General features: G+C 55.1%; 1 protein-coding gene across 1 annotated transcript; it reads right to left on the bottom strand.

Moving 5' to 3' along the window:
- Nucleotides 1–1513: 1513 nt before the first annotated feature.
- Nucleotides 1514–21801, bottom strand: MAP1A (microtubule associated protein 1A). The gene is made up of 7 exons (XM_040969401.1): nt 21561–21801; nt 20564–20665; nt 12228–12310; nt 11852–11992; nt 3535–11650; nt 3184–3404; nt 1514–3060 (listed from the first exon to the last, which is right to left on the bottom strand). Exons 1-7 carry the CDS (start codon nt 21799–21801, stop codon nt 2905–2907), a joined length of 9060 nt encoding a protein of 3019 aa, XP_040825335.1. The 3' UTR covers nt 1514–2904.
- Between the last annotated feature and the right edge of the window lie 207 nt (nt 21802–22008).

Raw genomic sequence — 22008 nt, 5'->3', positions numbered from 1 at the left:
AGACAAAGATCCTCTGTCCACTGGTTAACTTTCCAAGTGGCCTCAACAGCTGGAGATGAGCTGATCCGAAGCCAGGAGCCAGGAGCTTCTTCCGGGTCTTCCATGCAGATGCAGGGTCCCAGGGCTTTGGCCTGTCCCTGACTGTTTTCTCAGGCCACAAGCAGGGAGCTGGATGGGAAGTGGAGCAGCTGGGACAGGAATTGGTGCCCATATGGGATCCCGGCACATTCAAGGCGAGGCTTTAGCAACTAGGTTATTGTGCCAATCCCATTTTTTAAAAAGATTTTTTAATTTTACTTGAAAGAACTAGAAAAAGAGACAGAACTTCCAACCACTGGTTCATTCCCAAATAGTACAATGGACAGAGCTGGCCCAATCTGAAGCCAGGAACCAGTAGCTTCTTCTGGGTTTCCCATGTGGCTGCAGGGTCTGAAAGACTCAGGACATAAGCAAGGAGCTGGATAGGAAGTGGAGCAGCTGGGACACAAACTGGCACCCATATGGGATGCCAATGCCACAGGATTAATTTGCTATGCCACCTCTCTGGCCCCAATAATTTTTCATCCTAATGCTTAGTATCCAGAGTTCATACAAAGGATAGGTCCTGGGCCCAACACAATGTTCAATGGCTAAATCTTCACCTTTCAAATGCCAGGATCCCATATGGTTGCCAATTCATATCCCGGCTGCTTCACTTCCCATCCAGCTCCCCGCTTATGGCCTTGGAGAGCAGTGGAGGATGCAGGCCCTAAAGCCTTGGGACCCTAAACACATGTAGATTGCCCAGAAGTCCTTGGCTTCTGGCTTCAGATCGACTCAGCTCCAGCTGTTGCAGCCATCTGGGGAATGAAGCATCAATGAAGGATTTCTCTCTATGTTCTATAAATCTGCCTTTCTATAAAAACCAAATATATTTTTAATAAAAGCTAAAAAAAAAAAGGCTATGTCCTCTCTGTACCTCTTTGAAACCTTTTCATTGGGATAACTCAGAACACTGGTACAACCAAACCCTCCCCATGTGTGCACATTCCTGGCCACTTCTGACATACCAGTCTGTGCAGGGTTTCACTAACAGAGGGAAATTAACGTTTACTCCATGGAAATCCTTATTACACATTGAGAGGTGTTTCCAACCTCTATAAGCTCCAAGGGCCCCCAGCTCCTTACCTCTGATGTCTTCATCTTCTTGCTTGTCTGGTTCTCAAGGATTACAGATCTCAATCCCAGAAGGCCCTCTTCTCCTCCCTCCCCCAAAGCAAGCAGATGTACCCATCCCAGGCACTTAGTCCCCATACTCAAGAATTCGCACCCATTTTCAGCAATGGTGCTGACTCCCCTACCTTTTCACCCAGTCTCTTACTGTGGCTCCCTTGGGTCCTGGAACTATTTCCAGCAATCAGAAAAGGGTCCCAAGATGAAAGACAATGCTGTTTGAAGGTGAGAGGTGGAAGCCAGGGTCCAGAAACTAAGATACAGGCAGAGTCAGAAAAAGCCGAAGCAGCACCACACCGTCTGCAATGAACTTGATTTATTGTTAGAGTCGGAGGCAGCTCCAATACAGCAGCTGGGAACTATAGCAGGGAAGTGTAGGGTGGAGCAGAGCGCAGCAGCACGGGAGGGGTGGGAGCTGGGAAGAACATAGGTGGCCTCATTTTGGTTTTCCAGTTGTTTGGCAGAGAAGGCAAGCCCAGATGACGATCAGCACCTGGGTTTCTCAGTCCAGCAGGAGTCTGGCAGGGCTGCTCGCCGGCTTGCTTGGGGTAAAGTCTTCTCCTGGAGTGTTAGTTTCAGCCTATTTCCATTTTTCTCTGTAGCAGCTTGAGCTGTAGCTCAACTGTCTCTTTCCTTCCTTCCCTCTTCCCCAAGTCATCTGGTTTGGCCTCTACCTCCCAGAGCCACTGTCCAAGGACTGAGTTTGAAGAGGAGCCAGCGTTCCCATATCAGCTGCAGGATGGCATAGTGGAATGCTGGGGGTTGGGGGAGTCACACATCGCTAGGGTGTTAGATGTTGGGATGTCAAGCAGTGGCTTATTTTTAACCCATTACACACCAGGCCACAGCAGATGACCACATGCAGAGAAGCCAAGCAGGGGATGAGTAGGTATCAGGGTTGTTGGGATGAGATGGGTGAAAATTCAAAGGGATCAAGGAGCTGGGAAGAATTGAGGGATTGGGGCTGGGCTCTCCTCATCTTTTTGTACTGCCCAGTAAGCCTGGTCTAGGCACAGCCCTAGGATGTGAATGGTTTGGAACAGGGATGGAAAGAGAAGCTCCTCTTTCTTCTCACCAGTCTGTTGGTCTTAACAGCTTCAAGTTTTAGACTGAGACATTCAGGTACTGAAAGAAGCAGCAGTGTACCCCAGACCCTTGCTAGAAGCCAGATCCTAATGGGAAGAGGAAGGGGTAAAGCTCTGGGCACCTCACAGACAGTATCGTATCCTCAGGTCATATACGTTGTTACTAGAGATCATTTCTGGGGTGCTAAATAAATAGATTGGGATAAAGATGTCCCTGGGGTGGGGAAATCTGACTGTTGCCCCATGAGGAAGGAGGCTGCTCTCTGAGACCCATCCTGTCTCTCCATCTAATATTAGCAATGGGCAGTGCTAGGAGAGGGTCACACTCCAGGGTTCTTGGGCACTAGATGACCTCCTACTCTAGTTTTTTGTCCTCTCTCTACCCTACCCTTCTTACCTTTAGCTTTGAGACCCCTCTCAGGAATGGATGAGGGAGAGGACAACCCCTTCCACATAGCCCAGCCTAAGCCCCACCATGATACATCCTTGTTCACTGCCCCAGCTCCCATCTCCCTTAACCCCAGAGGGAGGTCTCAGCAGCAGCCATTCTCTAAAGGAGCTAGGGCAGTGGGGGAAGCAGATCCTTGGGGAATGGATAGTGGCTTTTTCAGAACTCAATCTTGCACGCTGGGAAGGACTCATCCTGCATGACCACAGTGCTGCTGCTGGCCAGAACCAGGACGTTCAGCTGCTGTTGCTGCTCGTGTGTCTGCTGGTACCACTCACGGGTCACCTCTGTGTCATGAGTAGGGATCAGAGTCACCTGGAAGGGAGACAGGACATGCCTGACATGAGGCCATCGAGAAGGTAAGTGAGGTGGGAAAGGCACTGGTAGAGTAGGGGCCACAGCCACTGCTGCCTCCAAAAACCATGGGCAGCTGCTCACCTGGAGGTTCTCTCCCCACTGGGCCTTGCCCTCCAGCAGGGCATCCAGCACAGCCCGGCTTGGCTCACCATTGGTGGGATCGTTGCCACTGACCACATAGTAGGATGCGCGCACTCGACGGAAGAAGTCAAGGTCGACAGTCTTGCCGCTGCAGTGGTTTGGGATATAGGCAAGATCCACGTACACAGGGGAGCCAGAGCCACCCTTAGAACCTAAGGCTGCTGTGGAGACAAGCCAGGATAAATTGCCAATCTTTCCTGTCTCTTCTCCCCCTGCACCCTCCCCCCCGTGGAGTTTCTGTCCAGCCCCCAGCCAAGTCCCAGCCCACAATCCTTCTCATAATCTACTTACTCTGTCCTGCCTTGAGTCCATTGACCAGGCCCTTGGACATGGGGCTGTGTCCATCCTTTTCTTCTGCTGGAGCGACCTGGCTTGGAGTGCTGCGTGGCCGAGGCAGGACCCGGGTGGCTCGGTCTGTAGGTCCTTTGCCGGGAGTGGGTGATCGTTTTCCCCGAAGATCCGGACGCCGTGCAGGGGATGCTGGTTTGGCCTTGCTAGGGGCCCTGCGCCCAACCCGCCCCTGAACCTTTTCCTTCTCCCGTAGCCTATCTGCTCTCCCAGTCTCTGAGCTGAACCCCTCGGGGTCAGCCATGCATACATCAGGGCGGGGAGGGGATGGGCGGGGGTCTGGCTGGGGGAGAGGGGGTGGGTCATGACCAGGCCTGGGATGGTGAGCTCCACTGACCCCCCCGGCTTTGTCCACAGGTAGGAAGTCCCCATCCTCGTCTGAGTCTAGGGCTGCTTCGGCTGTGATGGATGGGCACTCCTCAGTTTCTGGTGGGACATCAGAATCTGACTGGGAGGAGCCTGAGTCGCTAGCTGACGTGGGGGGCGTTTCATCAGCCACAGGGCATGGACCCCCAGGGGCTCCTGGCCCCCCTGCCCGGCGTCTCCCCCCTCTCCCTACCAGCCGAGCTTCCTCAATTGAGAGGTCGCTGTCATCTGTGGATGGTGGCAGGGGAGGATTCAGGAAAGATGGGGAGAGCTCCCCACGGTGGGGCCAGGGCTCAGCAGCACAGCCCTGGGGCCCAGCCTCCACCTCAGGAGACATGCTGTGGGTAGGGTCCCCGGCATCTTCTCCAGGACACAGTGGTTGCTCTGCAGAGGGCAGTGTGTCAGGCCTGGAACACCGCTCAGCTCCCTCAGGCCAGGCCCCTCGTTCCCAGGAAGGACAGGCCTCAGCCTCTTCTTTCTCAGCCTTGGATATGGCAGGGCCTGGTGGCTGGGGGCTGGTTTCAGTTGGTCCATTGGCTGCTCGGTCATCAGGGGGACCCTGGGAGGGGCCTGGCTTCTTAGTGTCTGCCCCTGAACACTCCAGGTGATAAGGCAGGCTGCTGTCATCTATGTCTCCAGACAGGTTTAGAGCCGGGGCTGGCACCGAGGCCAGGGAAGAAGAGGGTGCTGTGCTCAGAGCAGTGCGATCCCAGAGGCTCTGGGCAGCTGGTTCCAAACCCAGGGCCAGCTGCCCAGACCCCTGTTCTGCAGCGTCCAGGCCTGGAGGGAGACGCTCAGCCACACTTGAAATCACAGGAGTGGTAGCCTCAGAGGAGGAGCCTTCAGACAGGGCTGGTGAGGCAGGTCGTGGCAGGTCGGAAAGAAGAGGGGCTCCAGGAGAGCTGGGTGATGGGAGCTGGGGCAGTGAGGAGTCCAGACTGGGGGCCTTGGTCACTTCCAGGTACTCATCATGCCGGGCTCTGGTGGGAGGACCTGGAGCCAGAGCCAGGGCTCGGTCCCCAGAGAAGGCAAGGGAGCCACAGGGAGCTGAACGGGGTTCGGCTGGAGAGGGCAGCTGTGGGGGGGCTGGCTGCAATGAGGAGAAGCCAAAGGCAGAAGCAGGGAAGTCCAGGTTGGGTCGGGCAGGCCCCATCTGTGAGTTCAATGAAGGACTAGCGTGTGCCTGGCTCTCAGGCCACAGGGTTGGGGATGCTGCAGGCGCAAGGTGAGGGGGGCTTGGGGACTGGGCCTCTTTCTCCGGCCGTTCCCGAGCCCCCTTTTCCAGCTCCGAGTCACTAGCACTGTCATCCCAGGGACTCTGGCCAGATTCCTTGGGAGATGGGGTCCTCCTCTCTGGGCTGCAGCTTAGAATGTTACCATTAAGAGGGGGGCTCGGACCTTTGCTCAGGGGGACAGGGGCACGAGGGGGCACTGCAGGTGGAGAGAGGTTGGGCTGCACACTTGGCCCTGGCTCAGGCTCCTGCCGGGGGGGTACGGTGGGTCCCACAAGGGCTGCATAGCTGAAGGTTGCAGTGTCTGGTTGGAGGCTCTTGGGTGAGACAGGAGATGAAAGCTCCTTCTCTGCAGGTGTGTCGCGGCCAGCAGCCTCTTCCTTAGTTGAGAGGCGCAGGGGCCAATCCCCAGCTGCTCCGAGGGGCGGCTCCCTCGTGGGACACGCAGGGCCAAGCCCGGTGAGCATCATTTGCTCATAGATGTCTGCGTACTGAAAGCTCCTCTCGTCAGGATATGGAGTGGGCTCTCTCTGCTCAGGTTCAGTCTGCTCGGACTCCCTGGGAGCGTGGCTCCCGCTGGCTTCTACAGCCTTAGGGCCCTGGAGGCTGCTGTCAGGGGCTTCCATGTCACCTTCTTCCCCTTCCCCTTCAGCCTTTCGGTAGTCCTTCCCCAGAGGGGAGTATGGGCCACCTTCCAATTCCGCTGCCCCCTCCTGCACTGCAGCTACCACACTGTCATACTCGGCTTTGCCCCAGCTAAAGGGTGCGGGAGAGTGTGGTTCTGGGGCAGGTGTAGGGGAAGCTGGAGCTGGGGAAAGCGGTGCCGGGGGCATGGGCCTGTCCTTGGGCACCCACGGTGGGATGTCAGCCAGCCATGAAGGTGTGGCAGGCTCATTCCTCAGGGGTGACACAGGCTTAGGCTCTGGGCTGGGGCTGTCTTGCCCTGGGGCCGGAGGAACCCTCTGTGCAGCCATTTCAGGTGGGGAGGTAGGAGGGGAGATGATCTCGAAGGGAGAGCGGGTCAACTTGTCTTCTTCCTCTGGTGGCAGTTCAACAGGTGATTCAGCGAGCCAGCGCTCCACCTCTAGGCCCTTCCGCGGGGAGGGCTCCTGGAGATCCTTGAAGTCTGAGGTCCAGGGGCTCCGGGGTGTGCGTCCCAGTGGGGACGCTTGCCGCTCGTCATCTGGGCCCTCATCCAGGAAGGTGCTCTCACGTTCCTCGGGGTAGCGTGGACGAGCCCCCTGGCTGTCCAGTTCATGAGGGAACCATACCTTCCGTTCACAGCTCAGTTCTCTCCAGTAGGCATCCTGTTCCAGGCCTACATCCTGCTGTCCCCTCCAGTACCTGACCTCCTGCTCCGGAGAAGTGTCTCCCCAGGCCGGAGCAGGCTCCTTCAGCTCCCCGGCTGGCTCCCCTTTGGCTGGAGCTGTTTCTTGCCACTCCTGGACCACAACATGCTCCTTCCAGTACTTTTCTTCCTGCTCTGGGGACTTGCCTTGCTGCCCTATATTCTCTTCCAGCTCTAGGACTTTGGTCTTTCCTAGTGGAGCTTCTTCTTTCCGTTCCACAGCCTGGACCTTTTCCTGGGACTTTTCCCCTGGGATCTCCTTCAGCTTCATGGTTTCTTCCTCCTGCACCAGGCTCTCCTGCTGCCTGTGGGCTTTGCCCTCTTCCAGAGCCCGGTCTTTCCATTCAGCAGCCATAGTAATCTGTTCCCAGGCCCTCTCCTCCTTTCCCAAAGCTTGGCATGGTTGTTCTAAAGCATGAGCCTTTTCTTCTAAGGCCTTATCTCTCTGTTCTTCAGCCCTGACTTTCTGAGCAGGGGCTGTGTCTACGTGTTCTAAGGTCTTATCCTTTGGTTCAGGGACCTTGTCCTGCAGAGTCATGTCTTTATGTTCAGTGTCCTGGGCTTTTTGTCCTAAAGCTTTGTCTTTCTCTTCTGGAATCTTCTCCTTCTGCTCTAAATCTTTGTCCCTCTGTTCCAGCACAGTGCCCTTTTGTTCTAAGGCCCTCTCTTTCTCTCCAGGGATCTCAGCTTTCAGTTCAAGGACCTTGTCTTTGTGTTCTAAGTCTTTGTCTTCTAGCCCCAAGACCTTGCCCTTATGTTCCAAGGTAGCGTCCTTCTGTGCTAAGTCTCTGCCTGTTTGTTCTAAAGCTCTGTCCTGCTGCTTCATGGCTTTGTCCTTTTCATCCACTATCTTTTCTTTCTGCCAGGTGGCTGTGTCCTTGTGCTTTTCAGTGACATCCTCCAGCTGCAGAATGTCATCCTTTGGCTCAGGTCCCTTGTCCTTCTGCTCTGGGGTACTGTCTTTCAACCTTAGAGCTTTCCCTTCCCACTCCATGATGATGTCCTCCATGGCTGGGCTTGGGAAGGACTCAAGACTCCTGGTGATGGAGCTCTCAGGTGTTATAATGTGTTCACCAGGGCTTGAGAGCACCCCAGGTGATTGCTTCTCATCACCTGACAGTGGAGGATGAAAGGAGGAACTAGCAGGTGACTTCCTGTCAGGACTCTCATCCCTGAGGTCTGGGATGTCACTGGGAGGTGACAGTGTGGCTGTGTGAGGCTCTGGAATAGGAGAAGGAGATAAGAGGTGAGAAGCATCCTCAGCCTGCATCAGGGGTCCCCTTTCATCCTTTCCAAGGCTTAGTTCCCCAAACTGGAGGGTTCCAGTTCCAAGGCTTTCTGGAGAGAGCTGCTTTGAGGAGATATCCAGAGACGTCTCCTTGCTAGGACTGTCTTCGGAGAGGGAAAGTGACTGAGTGTCTTGTGGCGATGCCTCTGGCCAAAAGTCTTTGTGTAGACGCTGCTCTGTTGGGCCAGAGGGAGACCTGGGAGTGGGCTCTTGGTTGGCAGTGTCTGGGGAGACCACACTGAGGACAGAGAGGGACTCTGCATCTTCAGGAGAGAGGCTCTGGCCAGGAAACCCAGGGACCTTGTCTTTCTGAGGTTCACTGGATTCTTGAAGTGGCGGCCTCAAATCTCCAGCAAGAGTCTTCATTCCCAGAATGGGACCTGTGGGCTCTCCTGCCTCTGTGGTCTCCAATTCTGCTGCCCTGCCCTGATCTGGCAGCAGTGGACTGGTGTGGCCTGAGTGTTCCCCTGCAGTGCTGACAGTTGCTACTTGGGCCTGGGGGCTCCTGGGAGGAGACACCTTTGCCTCCTTTCCCCCTGTGCCCTCTTCAGGCCCTGGCTTGGTTACCTCCTTTGCAGCACCTTCCTTGGCCGCACCTGGTGTGGGCTTTGTGTCCCCCCACGAATCCTCGTCCTGAAAGTCTTGGGGCTCAGACTTTTCTTCCACAGGGGACTGATGAAAGGGCGTGTGGGTGGCACTGGGGGGGCCAGATGGCGGCGGGGAGGCCATCTTCACGGTGCTGTCATCAGGGCTGAGGCACCGCTCTTCCACCTCTCCCAGGGCTGGCTCCCCATGCAGGGCATGCCCGGGGGCTCCGAACATCGGGGCGCCGTACTGACGGCGAAGTTTCTCTGCCATCTCTACATGTGCCGTTCCTTCTTCCTCTTCCACGGCTCTCTCTCCAGGCAAGGCTCTCCCCACCACCTCTCCTCTCTTGTCTGACTCACCAGTCACAGAAAACTCCTCATAGGGTGGAGACTTGAAGCCCTTGTCTTCCTCCAACGAGGAGGTGGGTGAGATGGTCCCAGCTGATGGCACATAGTCCAACCCCTGAGTGGCCTCAGTGCGTGAGGAGGGGATACTAGTGACCGTGTCAAGCAGCAAGGAGCTCTTGCCTGTCTCCTCTGTCTGAGGAGCTGTGAGTGAGGCCACAGATTGGTCCTCAGCCACAGATGTGGCGAAGGAAGAAAGCTTGTCACACTCCGTGATAGAAGTGGCTGAGGACACGTGCTCCTCTTCAGCCAGCGGGGCAGCCACCAGGTTGGAAGGATAGGGGAGTTCAGTCTCTGGTGCCCCATAGCCCTTGCTAGAGGTAACAGGAATGACGCTGTCCACAGGCTGGCCAGCTTCAAAGGAGCCGGCACCTTCAGGCCCAGGGAGATCAAAAGTACTTGGGGGGAACCTAGGTGGCGCCGGCCGCTCCTCGGGCTCATCATGGATCTCCTCATCTGAGATGGTTTGTTCGGTCTCTGAGTAGCCAGGGATTGTCTCGTCCTGGATGTAGGAGACATGTTCGGTGGCCCCTGCGGGGGTGGCCAGGCTGCTTAGGAATGACGAGGTCTCCTTCTCGGGGGCCCTGGCCTGGAGACCCGGTTCCCGGCCCTCAGGAGCTGCTTTACCTATGGGAGTCACCTTCAAAGCTTCCTGCATGTGTTTTTGATAAAAGCCCTCAGCCTTCGTCTCTTCCTCCTCCTCTTCGTCTGAAGGGTGTGCCTCCTCCATGTCTTCTAACTCGGCCTTTTCGATCACATCCTCCTTCACCTCGGGCTCGCTTTCCTCTCTGGCTTCTGGTCTGTCTGGGAGCCTCTCGGCATCCGGCTGCTTCTTTTCCTCACAGGTCTCTTTCTCTTCCTCTGTTTCAGCCCCAGAATCTGGGCCCCTGTCCTTGCTGCCTTGCACCCCAGGGACTTCTGGAACAGCTTCCTTCTCTACCACCCGTTCCTCTGCTTCCTGCTCTGGGACACAGGGCTGTGGTCCCTCGAGAGTTGTGCTGGGGAGGCCCTCCTCTACCGACTCCATAGGGGACAGTTTCGCTCCCAGCCCCGGGTCCCTTTGTTCAGCCAGCAAAGCCCTCTCTTCCCGCTTCAGGTCCTCAAAATCCTGCGTGAGGTCCTCCGGGGAGGACAAGGCCAGTTCCCGGTTCCCACTGACGGCAGGGAGTGGCCCAGTTCCCTTCTGGGCCGGGGGCGTCCGAGGCTCAGAAGTCAGCTCCTTCTCCCCACGGGCACCCCGGCTCTTGTCCAGCTTGACTCTGGCAGGGGCCTTGGCTTTGAAGAGTGTCTTCCGTACCTCAGGGGTAAAGGGCTTCAGGTCTGGCTTGGAAATCTTCTTGACCTCAGGCTTGGTGTCTTTCCTCTTCTCTTCCTTCCTGCCTTCATCTTTCTTGAGCTCCTTCCTCTCCTTCTTGATCTCTTTTTTCTCCTTGTCCTTTTTCTCTTCCAGCTTAGAAATCTTTTCCTTCAGGTGCTTCTTCCCGACCTTGTCTTTGATCAGCTTCCGCTTCTCTGCCTTCAGTGCCTCACTAGACTCGGTCCTTACCCTCTCGGGCTTGGCCAGCTTTTCTGGGGGCTTCTCAGTCAACTCCTTGGTCTTCTTCTCTGTCTTGGACAACTCTTTGGCCATCTCTGAGCGGGCCTCCTTGGCTCCCTCTTCCGCCATCTCCTCCCGTTTGGCCAGCTTGCTCATGGCTGTTTTGGCAGTGGCTTTGAGGCTCTCTTTGCTGTCGGCTCGCTGTTTGATTTTGCTGGGTTTCAGGTTGGCAGGCACAGCCCCAGCAGCCAGGTCCTTCTGGGTGGCCACGGGGTAGCGCAGGAAGTCCAGGTGCCGAAGCTTCTCTAGGCCCTCCAAGATCTTATTTTGGGGAGCATTTCCTGGGAAAAGCACCCGCACAATCTTCTCCGTGGGGTTGGCTGGCAGCCAGACGACAAGAGCCGTGATGGAGGTCAGGTAGGGCACCGAAATCTCGGCCTCCTTCCCATTGGCCAACACAATGCCCGTCTTCGCTTTGCTGTTGCCCGCCCACTTCTGCATGAGGAACTGCATCTCCTTGCTGTCCTTGACGGGATTGAGGACATACATGTCCAGCCTGCCCACACCCATCTTGTGGAAGAGGGTCAGCGGCTCAATGGTGTTACTGACCACACGGTACAGGGGTTCGGCCTGGATGCCCAGGCGTTGGAGGTGCTGCAGAGTGAGGCAGGCCTCCTCAATGCTGCGCTTGGCCTTCCGGGAGGCATCCGGCAGCCGCAGCTTTTCGGGCACGTTGAAGAAGACGACACCCAGCTCGGGGGAGATGAGGTTCTTTACCCAGTCACTGTAGCTGCTCGAGCCCTGGGACTGCTCCTCCTCCAGCTCGGCCACTTTGCGCTGTAGGAGCCCATTGATGCCTGGAAGGTTGTCAGCCCCGATGTGCGTGAGCAGCACCGAGTCAATTCGGTCCAGGTGCCGCACCAGCTTCCAGAAGCAGGACTTGCGGTCGGAACCGCCATCCACCAGGATGTTGAAACCATTGACGGCAAAGAGAGCCGAGTCTCCGCGGCCACCAGGGAAGATATAGCAGCAAGGTTTGGAGAGTTTGAGGAAGCCCCCTGAGGTCGGGGGCTCCAGTAGGTCAAAAGGGGATGGCACATCTACAGTCTCAGAGACATACTCGGAGAACTCAGCCACGCCATCCATAGTGGGCAGCCTGGGCTCAGGGTTTAGCTGGAGGTGCAGGGTCTCTTGGGAACTGGATAGTCCCAGGTGGCTCCAGTCACCCTCCCCTAAGCAGGACACGGTGAGGAAGGCCTGGATCCCAGGGTCTCTATTGCTGAGCAATTGTGCAATCTGAAGGAATGGAGACAGAAGCCTGATCAGGTCACTGGGCTTGCCAGCCAAACTCAGAGGCAATCGCTTGTCTTCATCTTTTACCAAGGGCCCCTAAGCATCAGGCACTAAGGGAGATCTGACCTTCCCTGGATTCCCTCCCCTTGGCTCAAGTCCTGCTCCACAGCCCCTTGTCCATAGAGACTTGGATGTGGAACTCACCTCTGGGTTGTGCAGGACCCGGGCAAAGTCTTGGTAGGAGTAGGTGCCACTCTGTAGGATGAGGTCTCCCCCAGGCTCTAAGCTTTGCCCACTCAAGATCAGCAGTTTGTGAGCCGACGGGCTGCTAAGGAAATGGTGAACCTGGACAGAAGGAGGGGTCCAGATGGTCAAGGATGCAGGAAACCCAGGAAACACACTGACTATTCCCATATCCCACACTCGGTACTGTGTGGACCTGTTCTCTAGTGGTACCCTCCTACCACGCCTCTAGGGAACCTGGGGGCTGCTGACCTTGTAGCAGGAACATAGGCAAAAGACAAGGGTGGCTTGGAGCGCTCACAGCAGGCCCTGGACAATGTCCAGGCTCTGGCCTTACCTCAGAGCTGATGCTGTCGGCACTGGGGTTCACCAGGATGACTGTTTCTAGGCTCTCGCCCTGGTGGCAGAGAGTCCTCTGGCCTGGGGGAGAGACGGAAGAATGTGAAGAGAGCAGGTAGAGGCTGAAATGAAGAGGCAATGCTTGGCACAGGAAGGGATGTGACATCAGAAAATAGGTCCCAGGGCCTGGTGTGGTAGCCTAGCAGCTAAAGTCCTCACCTTGCATGTGCTAGGATCTCATATGGGTGCTGGTTCTAATCCCAGTGGCACTGCTTCCCATCTAGTTCCCTGCTTGTGGCCTGGAAAAGCAGCCGAGGATGGCCCAAAGTTTGGAACCCTATATCCTACATGTGGAAGACCCGTAAGAGGATTCGGGCTCCTGGCTTCAGATTGGTGCAGCTCTGGCCATTGTGGCCGCTTGGGGAGTGAACCATTGGACAAAAGATCTTCCTCTCTGTCCCTCCTTCTCTCTGTAAATCTGACTTTCCAATAAAAAAAATAAATCTTAAACAAAAACATAAATTTAAAAAATTTTTAAAAAGGAAAGAAAATAAAATAGGGCTTGAGGAAAAAAAACAAGCCAGGCTCTCCTTGGACCCACTGAATAGGGTGCAGGACGTGGCTCTTCCAGCACTTCCTTCTCCCACACTTGCTGCCTTCTCCCTCCGTTCACTGGCCCCAGCCTCTGCTGCCCATGCCCCTTTCCCTCTGCCTGGGACTCCCTGTGGACAAGAAGCTTTTGTCTCTCTAGAGCATCGAGTTCCTGGTGCTGCCTGGGGATGGAGCGCTCGGCTGGAGAGAGGGCTCCTGGGAGATACGCCTCGCTCAGCTCTCTATGCTAGCTGGTCTCTGTCTGGGCCTTCTGAGCTGGAAGACCATTTGAAAACCAGGAGCCTGGGGAGTTTCTGTGTAGAGTCTGCAGAGTCTAATCTGCCACCCAGGGAAAGAACTCCTGTTCCAGAAGATTCCAGGACACCCATGTTATCTAAATTCTTGGGGGTTAACAGGCCGAATGGACATAGCATTGTAACTTCCTGTTGCAGCCTTTGGATCCTGGAAGGCGCAGCCTGCACTCCCAGGCATACAGTCACCCTGTTCTCACCCAACTCCCTGTTTCCAGCTCACTCTCTTATTATGCTCCATGCCTTGTCAATACCTTCTCTTCTCCTTGCCTCTCACCCATGCACCTTTTACCATGGAGACTAGAGAGTAAGGGGTTCACCAAAAAGAAACACATAAATCAGGAAGGAGAGGTTCAGGATTTCCTCCAGTCTGTGGGAAAAGGCCAGACATTTCCCCAATCCCCTCTCCACTTCCTTCTCCAGACCTGCATGAAACAGTAAGCCATGTAGCACATCACAGGTCACAAACGCAGGTAGCACAAATGCGTCCCTTTCTTGCTGTATCCCCACCAACAGCAGCACCCGATGGAGTTAACCTTACAGAGAAGTCAATACATGGTACGGGCAAGGGGATGGCCTGGCGGGAGCATCCTGGCACTGGGAGGGCTCATAATCTTCACCCTAGACCATTTCCTGTGTCCTCCTCTCTCCGCCCTCTGGGGCCTTTGTCATACAGAAGACAGCTATAGTGCCAGGGTCAGATAGAATACAGCACAGGCCTGTGGACAGACACAGCTACAGGGTGAAAATGACCCCCATGGCTAGTGTCAGAAGCCTGGGCCCCAGAGGGGCTCAAGGGTTTTCCTGCATCTAACAACTTGGGAATGGAGGAAGCCTCTGAGGTCATTTCAGAGAGCCTCCTCAGAGGCAGGCAGGGTCAAGGCTTGCACAGATAGCGACATCAAGGTCCCTGGAGCAACCAGCTCTAAGTGGCTGGGATTGAGAAGGGCAGGAGCTCCCTTCAAAACAAGGTCACGCATTTGCGCCGGGAGGTTAGAAACATATACACGGACATCATCCCATACACCCGATTCCCCCCAGCCCCATCTCTTTATAATCAAACTTCTCTGATCCCAGCACCCAGCCTAGCATAGGACACTGTCCCAACCCTATATTAAGACTGGGGGTGGTTCTGACCTGCAGCTACACTTGTTTTAGGTATTCTGCAGGCCTGAGAGAAAGCCCCGACTCTCTCTCTTCCGCTTCCCTCAGCCCTCCCAAGGATGGGAACTGCCCGGTTTTTCCATTTTCAAGGAAGAGGAGTCTGCCACCAGGAGGCGGAGGCGCTGGGCTGGGCAGGCCAAGAGCGGGCAGGTGTCTCTGCAGTGAGACAGGGTGGGGGTGGGGGGGCCGGCAGCTGCAGTTTGCCGCAGTGTGTGAGTGTGTGCGCACGAGTGTGCGCGCTGAGCTCAGCGCCAGCTCCGCCCCCACCCCCACCCCAGCATGACAAGTCATTTTCTTGGCTGCCTCTGCATGTGGGAGGGGGGTGCGAGGGGGGGATGCCGAGAGGGAGAAGAAACTGGCTTCTCTGTTCTAGAGCCCCCATCTTGGGAAGAGAACGGAGGGGAGGCGGGGGTGGGGCTGACACTTGGGGACCTGTGGGGTTGACAGTGCTGGGAATGCCAGGCAGCTGCTGGCCGAGAGCATTCTCCATCTCTGGAGGGACCTCAGGGGGTCGGCAAGGGGGGCTTAGAGTTCATCTCAAGCTGGTGGCAGTGAACGAGGTTGGGGGCCGGTGAGGGGCCAGCCCATTGCAAACCAGTTGGTCTGTGAGGGACGCACATGCCAAGTCTCAATAACCCTTTTCCACAGTGTCCCCGCAGCTTTTCTGATTTGGCAAAAACCAGTGGCCCACTCACCCCCAGCCTCAGAGCAAGGCAGCAGTCCCGAGACCCGCGCCCAGGGACCCTCCTTGCTAGACACTTGCCCTTAACCTCTCCCTTTTCTCTCAGCTCCTCCAGCTTCTGGTCAAAGACCTACACCTCCCAAACTCCTCTGGCACCCAGGAGGCACAGCCTGCAACACCCCACTCTGTTCCTGCCTTGGGTAATAGTCTCCCACCCCCACCCAGCTGGGGAACTGTCACAGCCCCCCGCCCCCACCATGACAGCCCAGCCTCCACCTGGATCCAAATCCCGGCGGGCCCCACAGCCAGCACCATTTGTCTTTCCTCCCGTTTTTTCTTCCCCCAACCCCATTCCCTCGCCTGCCCACGACACTGGGCTGCTTCCAGGAGCACCACGGGAGGCATCAGCTGCCTCCCTGTTACCTCGGTCCATCTCCCCAGGCCCCCTTCCCCCATTGAGCCCTTAGGTCCAGGTCTTACCCTTTGGTGGCGGCGTGGGGGAGAGCCCCTCATGGAGGCGGTGGCTCCGGCCTCAGCCGGCAGCTACAGGGAAGAGTCTGCGGCACTTGGGGTGGGAGTTGGGGAGGGGGGGTTGGATGGGGAGGGCGGCGCCAGGGCGGGGAAGAGGGGTTGGTCGGTGACGAGGCACTGGAGACTTAACTGTTTCTGTGCCTTTGTAGCATCAGTACTCAGAGCTTGGCTTGGCTGCGGGACTGTGGGGAGAGGGTTGCCAGGTTGTCTAGCAATGCAAGGACAGTCAGGGCTGTCACCTGTGGCCCATTCAACTCTTCTCCCATTAGTTAAGAAAGACTTAGTAAAGAAACTTAGTTAAGAAAGATTCTCAGCCAGAAGACCAAAACCCAGAACTTGCTTGGGCCCAGAGCCGGGAGGCGAGAGGCATGCCCTCCCCGTTCTTAGAAACCATCTGCTGCCTATACTCTCAGATGGATCCAGGGGGTGACCTTCAGTCCCTGAAGGAGCCAGAGACAAAGAGACTGTGAGAGCAAAGCTAGTGGGCTGGGCAGATGACAGGAAATTCTCGTCCCTTTCAGTTCAGAACCAAGGTTACAGAAAGCAGGGAAAGGAAGAAAAAGTCTTATTCTAGGGCCGGAGAGGAGTTTGAAATTTTGGAGAAGATGCCTGAGGTGGGGCACAGGGACCCAGGGAACTGCCTGCTAGCTCATGCCAGGACAGTACAGCACAGTAACCACAGCACAGCACACATCCCTGGGATTCTTGAGTCATTGGGTAGGAAGAGGCAGGCCCTGAAGGGGCACGGAGCTTTCTGGCTTTCAGTGAAGGAGTTAACAAGGGCCCTGGCCCCAAGCAAGGTTTCCTCACTGTAGACCAATTATTAACTAGAACCTCAGACAGGCTTTTGGATTTTAAAAGTCCTATCACTGATGCTGCAGGGTGTTGGATCCCTAGCCTCTCCTTGTCTCTCACTGCTCTGTTGTATATTATCCTGATCCTTTTACTGTTGACCCGGCTGCCCTTACTCTCTCCTTCTGTCTCAGATTTAGTCAAGTGCTCTCCAGCTCAAAGGAGGATCTGGAGAGCTCTGACACTCACTTCCACCCAGGGATGCTCCCACTCTCACTCACACACCCCGGCCTCCTCTCATCAGCCCTCCCTGGGTGAGACCAGCTCCAAGGCCTTTCGCACAGCCACATCCACAGACTCACACACCAGCACCTGCCCCACCCTTGCCCCAGGCTGCCAAGATCAGCCTCTGAAGGTCAGAGAAGCCAAAATAGTCTCTGCTCTCAGCATCCCTCATTCCCTTTAACTGCAGCCAGAGGAGGAGCTGAGTCACCGGTACTCTTGTAGCAGAGGGGGGAGGAATTTTTGCTCAGATCCGGGGATGCAAAGCAGCAACAAGGCAGTCGCCCCATTTGGATAGAAGCGGCCATCTGCAGAAGTACACCATGCAAACCAGGCCAAGTTCAGAGTGTGACAAACGGAAAATACCTTCCTTCTGCAACTTCATAGCCCTTATTGCCTCCCATCTCAAGTTTGCTTTCCCTTCTCTGCTTTCTAGGGCTCTCTGGAGTATATAAAGGAGAGAAACCTGGGTAGACTTTTGGCTTGAGAACAAGTCAAATCGCATTTCCTAGCCTTGTCCAAAGCCCACCCTGTGGTCAGCTGTCATCCCCAAGCACCACACCCTGGGGGCATGGTTCCAGCTCACCATGGAGTTTTCCTTCAGCCCTCAGCCTCCGAATAGCCACCTGCCAAGCACAAGCTCGCTGCCATGTTCCTAGGCTCTACTGCAATGGAATGATGAGATGCCAGAGAAAAGAGAGAGGCATGAGCTCAGGCACAAAGTGAGCTCAGAAGTCCTGAACCTGAGACATACATGATCATGCTGTTGCTAATTGTGCTGCTCTCTGAGACCTTGCTTCCCAGATGGTGGAGTTCAGATTCATCTCATCCTCCAGTGCTGAGGGAGGGACAGCATAAAAAAGATATAAAAGTGGTGCTCCATTCCTATCCTAAGCCTGGACTGTACCAATGCCACTGGAAAGCTCCCCTTTTGATGCAAGATTTCTAATAAGTCATCTGGGCCATCAGGGAACCCCTACCTCAGAATCACAGACCCTTGAATACCCTTAGCTCTCAGGTAAACCCTGAACTTGAGGTGCCTGATGGATGTGACATTAAGCCCTACCCGTGTTCCTACTTTCCGATTTCAGACAACAGTGTAGATCCCAATTGCCCAGGCAATGAACTGCTGCATTGTTACTTCACGACGCCCTTGGTCCTGGAAGATCAGAGCAGTCATTTCCTGAGCGCATCCGTGGTAATGCAGAGTCAGAAGGCTTCAGATTAGTTCCTCTGCCTGTATGTTTGAGTCTTAGAATATCAGTTATGAATTATGAAGTCCCTCCCCAGCCTAACAGATCTCAGAATATTACTGAGACTTGGTTTTCCACTAACCCTAATTGCGTCTGGGTTTGAGCTAGAATGCTCAGACACTCCACAGTTTTTTTGCAGAGGTGTCAGAGGAACTCCCCCCCCCCCCCCAAGTTACCAAGGGAGACAACCTGGTACAAAAGCCACCTGTGAACATTTTTACCACATTTGACCACTAGAAGGAGCTGGGCCACCTCTTTAGAGTATTGGGTCCCTTCTTTTCCATGTGTGGGTAGATGAATGTGGAGATGGCAGTCACCAAGAATAGTTGGTGCTTTTTCTGTCTTTGTAGGGTACATTTGTGACCTCTTCCCTGGCATTTTGGCTGCAGCACTTTGGGACTGGTGGTACGGATGGTGACTTAGCCTGGAGTGGACAGAAAGGGTCGTGTCATAAGGCACTGACTGGCACATCTCCCTGAGCGCCTGCCAGTTGCCTGGCTCCCTCTGCCTCTTCGTCGCTAACAAGAGGCTAAAGGGACAGTGTCTGCAGCTGCTCCAGGGCTGACTGTTGTTTGTGGGGACAGCTGAAAGAGGAGCCAGCAGGGGTGGGGCTGCGGCTGTCTTGAGCTGTGTGGGTTTTTCCAGGAAATTCTCCACTATTCTTCAGGGACTCACACAGGCTACCATGAAAACATCTAAACCTACGGAACCGGGGTGTAGGAAAGGAAGCCTTTCTTTCATGCCAAGGGTCCTAAGGCCTCATGAGGACAGTACAGTCGAACTCTGTAACTAAGATGCTCTAGCTGGGACTTATCAGCCACTGTTTGTTGCTGAGAAGTACCTGAAAATCGGTATGCATCTCCCAAGGATCCCTTCAATTTAATCCCACCAAGAGTTCAGAATTTCTTTACATCATTCTCAAAAACTGCCTAACTCTCAAGTCTGTTTGGTCTAAGTGACAAGGTTAGAGAATTCAGTGTGAGTTATCAATGTCGACAGAAAACCCTCAGATTTCACCATCATCATCTCATTCAGCCTCACACCAAAGCTGCTAGGTGTACTAAGTGGTCAAATGGTAGTTTTCAATCATGAGGGACAGTGGAGGAAGCCATGGCATGAATCCTCAGCAGGAGGAGGAGATTAGCTTTACAGGAAGCCAAACACCCTAGGAAGATGCTAGCCTCAATTTTTAAAATTGCTACACATATTCCTAGGACCCTGCAGCTTTAGTTCTATCAAACTGGCTTCCCTCAACATTCCAGCAGCATCAGGAAATGATCACAGATCTGACAGCTGGGGGAGAAGCAGGGAGAGGAGAGGTGACTATCTCCTGGATAACTGAATGATTCTTTCAAGAGATGAAGTCATTCTGTGGCAGTTGCTGTCAAGTTGGATGCATTTGCTATTCCACAAGACTGTATGAATTGCTGTGTCAACATTTACCAATGAGCAAATGCCTGAAATTGTTACTAGGGAAAGTGGGGCTTTCTACATCTCTCCATAGATATCTGTCACACAATGAGAATCCCTAAAAATCTGATTTCCCCAAATCTCTATCCCACTTATCCCACCCAGCAGAATGGAAAACTGCTTGCTGTGCGAACTCTGACCTCAGAAAGTCTGACTGTAACTCCAGGAGAGTGGCTGTTGTGGCACGCTGGGAGGAGGAGTGGAGGGAGTTCCAGGCTCCTGGATTTAGCCTGGGTCAGACCTGGCTGTTGCATCCATTTGGAGAGTGAACCAGTAGAGGTAATCTCTCTTTCTTCCCCTCCTTCCCTGTCACTCTGCCTTCTCAAACAAATAAATAAATAAATCTAAAAACAACAACAACAACAAAAAAACCACCTTGGGCCCCCTGTGGTAGCCTAGTGGCTAAGGTCCTCATCTTGCGTGTGCTTAGATCCCATAGGGACACTGGTTTGTATCCTGGCTGTTCCACTTCCCTTCTAGCTCCCTACTTGTGGCCTGTAGAGGATGGCCCAAAGCCTTGGGGATCCTGCACCTATGTGGGAAACCTGGAAGTAGCTTCTGGCTTCAGATTGGCTCAACTACAGCCATTGCAGCTACTTGGGGAGTGAACCAGTGGATGAAAGATCCTTCCGTTTCTCCTTCTTTCTGTAAATCTGACTATCCAATAAAAATAAATAAATCTTAAAAAAAAAACAACAAAAACCTTTCCTGGAGACCCTCCGTCCCGGATTTGATGATGCTCGTCAGCCTTTGGCATCAGGATTTTGCTCAGTCTGGAGATCTGCTAAGCCCATAGAGGACCCAGAAACCCTGACACCTGGGAAGTAGGCTGTGCAGCCTGAGGGAAAATGCCGAACACAAGTCTGGAAAAGGGGGCTCTGTAAAGGGAAGTAAGGAGGCTGGGAAAGGTCAGAAAAAGAACTCAAAGACTGCAGATTTCCACATGGGGGAATGATCAGAGCAGTAGCTCATTCCACTAGCGCATGGCGACGGCTGTCCGCAAACCATACATGGCAGACTAAAATCACGTCCTTCCCACTCCCTCTCCATCTTACCACCTGTCTGCCAAGTGTCCCCCAGAACCCGGAAATGGCATAGCAGTGGACTCCCTGCTAATGGATGCTGCCCTCAGGAGTGCGTCTCTTTTGTCCCCACCCAAACACCCCACAAGGCCAGGTCTGAGGGCAAGGCTGGACCTCTGCTCTTCTGTGACCGGCTCTCCCCCAAAGAACTGACACAAAATGACACTTGTCCTAACCTTTGACCTCTGAGGAGAAGTGAGCTAGGTGCCTGGTAATGAAGAGTCTCAACTGCTGGTTCAAGTCAAAGGATGACAAGTCAATGTTCCAGGAGAGAATCCCTGTGGGAGAAAAGAAACAAAGAGGGTGCTGGATCAGGTCGGGGTGGTCATGATGGCCATGGTAGCATCTACTCGCAGCTCGAAAAACGTGGCCAGCACCTGGAAATGGCTCTCGACCTGTACCTTTCCAGAGCAGGTACATGCCAGAAAAGGGCAGAGAAGGCACTAAACTCTATCACAAACGAGTCTACAGGTGGGAATTTTCTTTGCCAGGTTGCCCAGGCTGCGATAAATGGTGCCACCAAAAAGCCTATTCCCAATTACTGGAAGTTCACATGTAAGTAGGATTCCAGATTCTCCCACCCCCATTTGCCTCCACTCCTCAGCAACTGGCTTCCACCTCAGGAGGCTCCGCAGCACTGCGCCACAGGCACAGCAAGTGGGGAGGGAGGAGGAGAGCACTGAGGCGCTGGTAGCAGCGAAGGTCACTCTAGGGCCGGCCACCGACAGTCAAAAGATTTGAGATTTGTGCGCAGCGGCAGTTAAGCAAGCACTCCAGGCGGTTCCGGGACTCTTAAGCAAAGACGCAGGAAGGTAGGGATCCAAATTCTCCAGGAATTGGGGAGGACTCTCACCATCTGTGGCCCCAAACTACAGGAGAGGGGTGTGACGGGGACCGGGGAGTGTCCAGAGACCCGGCCCAGAGCTTCCCCCAGCTCATATCGACTGCGGAATACCGCGGGGATGCGGGAAGCATGAGGACGCGAGATTGTTAGCAGCTCCAGGGGCTACGGACACAGGACAAGGAAGATGCAGGTGCCAGGGGCTCGGAGTCCAGGTAGTTCACAACTAGGGATGGAGGATGATGCAGACTGCACGCTGGGAGGTGAATGCAGATGGTGGAGAAGCCCCCCGGGTGGAAGTCCCAAAGCTCACAGACCGGACCGCGGCTCACCTTGTTCAAGGTGGGCCCGCACGGCCCTCAGCTGACTCTCAGTACCGATATCGCCGATCACGATGAGCAAAGAATGTTTTCGCAGGTCCCAGCGTGCCACCGCCGCCGCTGGGGTCCTGGTCTCGCACAGTGGCTCGGCGGGATTCTGAGGCAGCGGTGAGCCGGGGCTTCGGAGCCCCAGCCCTGGCGTTGTCTCCATGGTAACGCCGCCAGGCCGCGCGGGCCGGGCCTCGGTCTCCATGGAAACGCCGACGGAGTGCTAGGCCGGCCGCGTCCGCCGCGAGCGGGAGTGCGCGCGGTTCTTAAAGGCCGGCGGCAGGAGCCGCTCATTGGCTGCGGCCTGTCAGGGGGCGGGGCGTCGGCGCCGCAGGGGCCGGGCTGAGGGCCGGGCCGCGCGAGCTCTGCGGCGTGGCTCCGCCAGGGGGTGGTGGCTGCTCCCTCTCAGCCC

Source organism: Ochotona curzoniae, unplaced genomic scaffold (genome assembly GCF_017591425.1).
Source record: "Ochotona curzoniae isolate NIBS_2020 unplaced genomic scaffold, NIBS_Ocur_1.0 scaffold_4701, whole genome shotgun sequence".
In the NCBI taxonomy this organism is placed as follows: Eukaryota; Metazoa; Chordata; class Mammalia; order Lagomorpha; family Ochotonidae; genus Ochotona; species Ochotona curzoniae.
This window is presented reverse-complemented; position numbering and strand designations above follow the sequence as displayed.

Coding starts and splice junctions, on each gene's coding strand:
- MAP1A (XM_040969401.1), bottom strand. CDS start 21,801: ATGGAGACCGAGGCCCGGCCCGCGCGGCCTGGCGGCGTTACCATGGAG. Junction 11,993..12,227: donor CCGACAGCATCAGCTCTGAG/GTAAGGCCAGAG, acceptor CCTTCTGTCCAG/GTTCACCATTTCCTTAGCAG. Junction 11,651..11,851: donor GGGTCCTGCACAACCCAGAG/GTGAGTTCCACA, acceptor CCATTCCTTCAG/ATTGCACAATTGCTCAGCAA.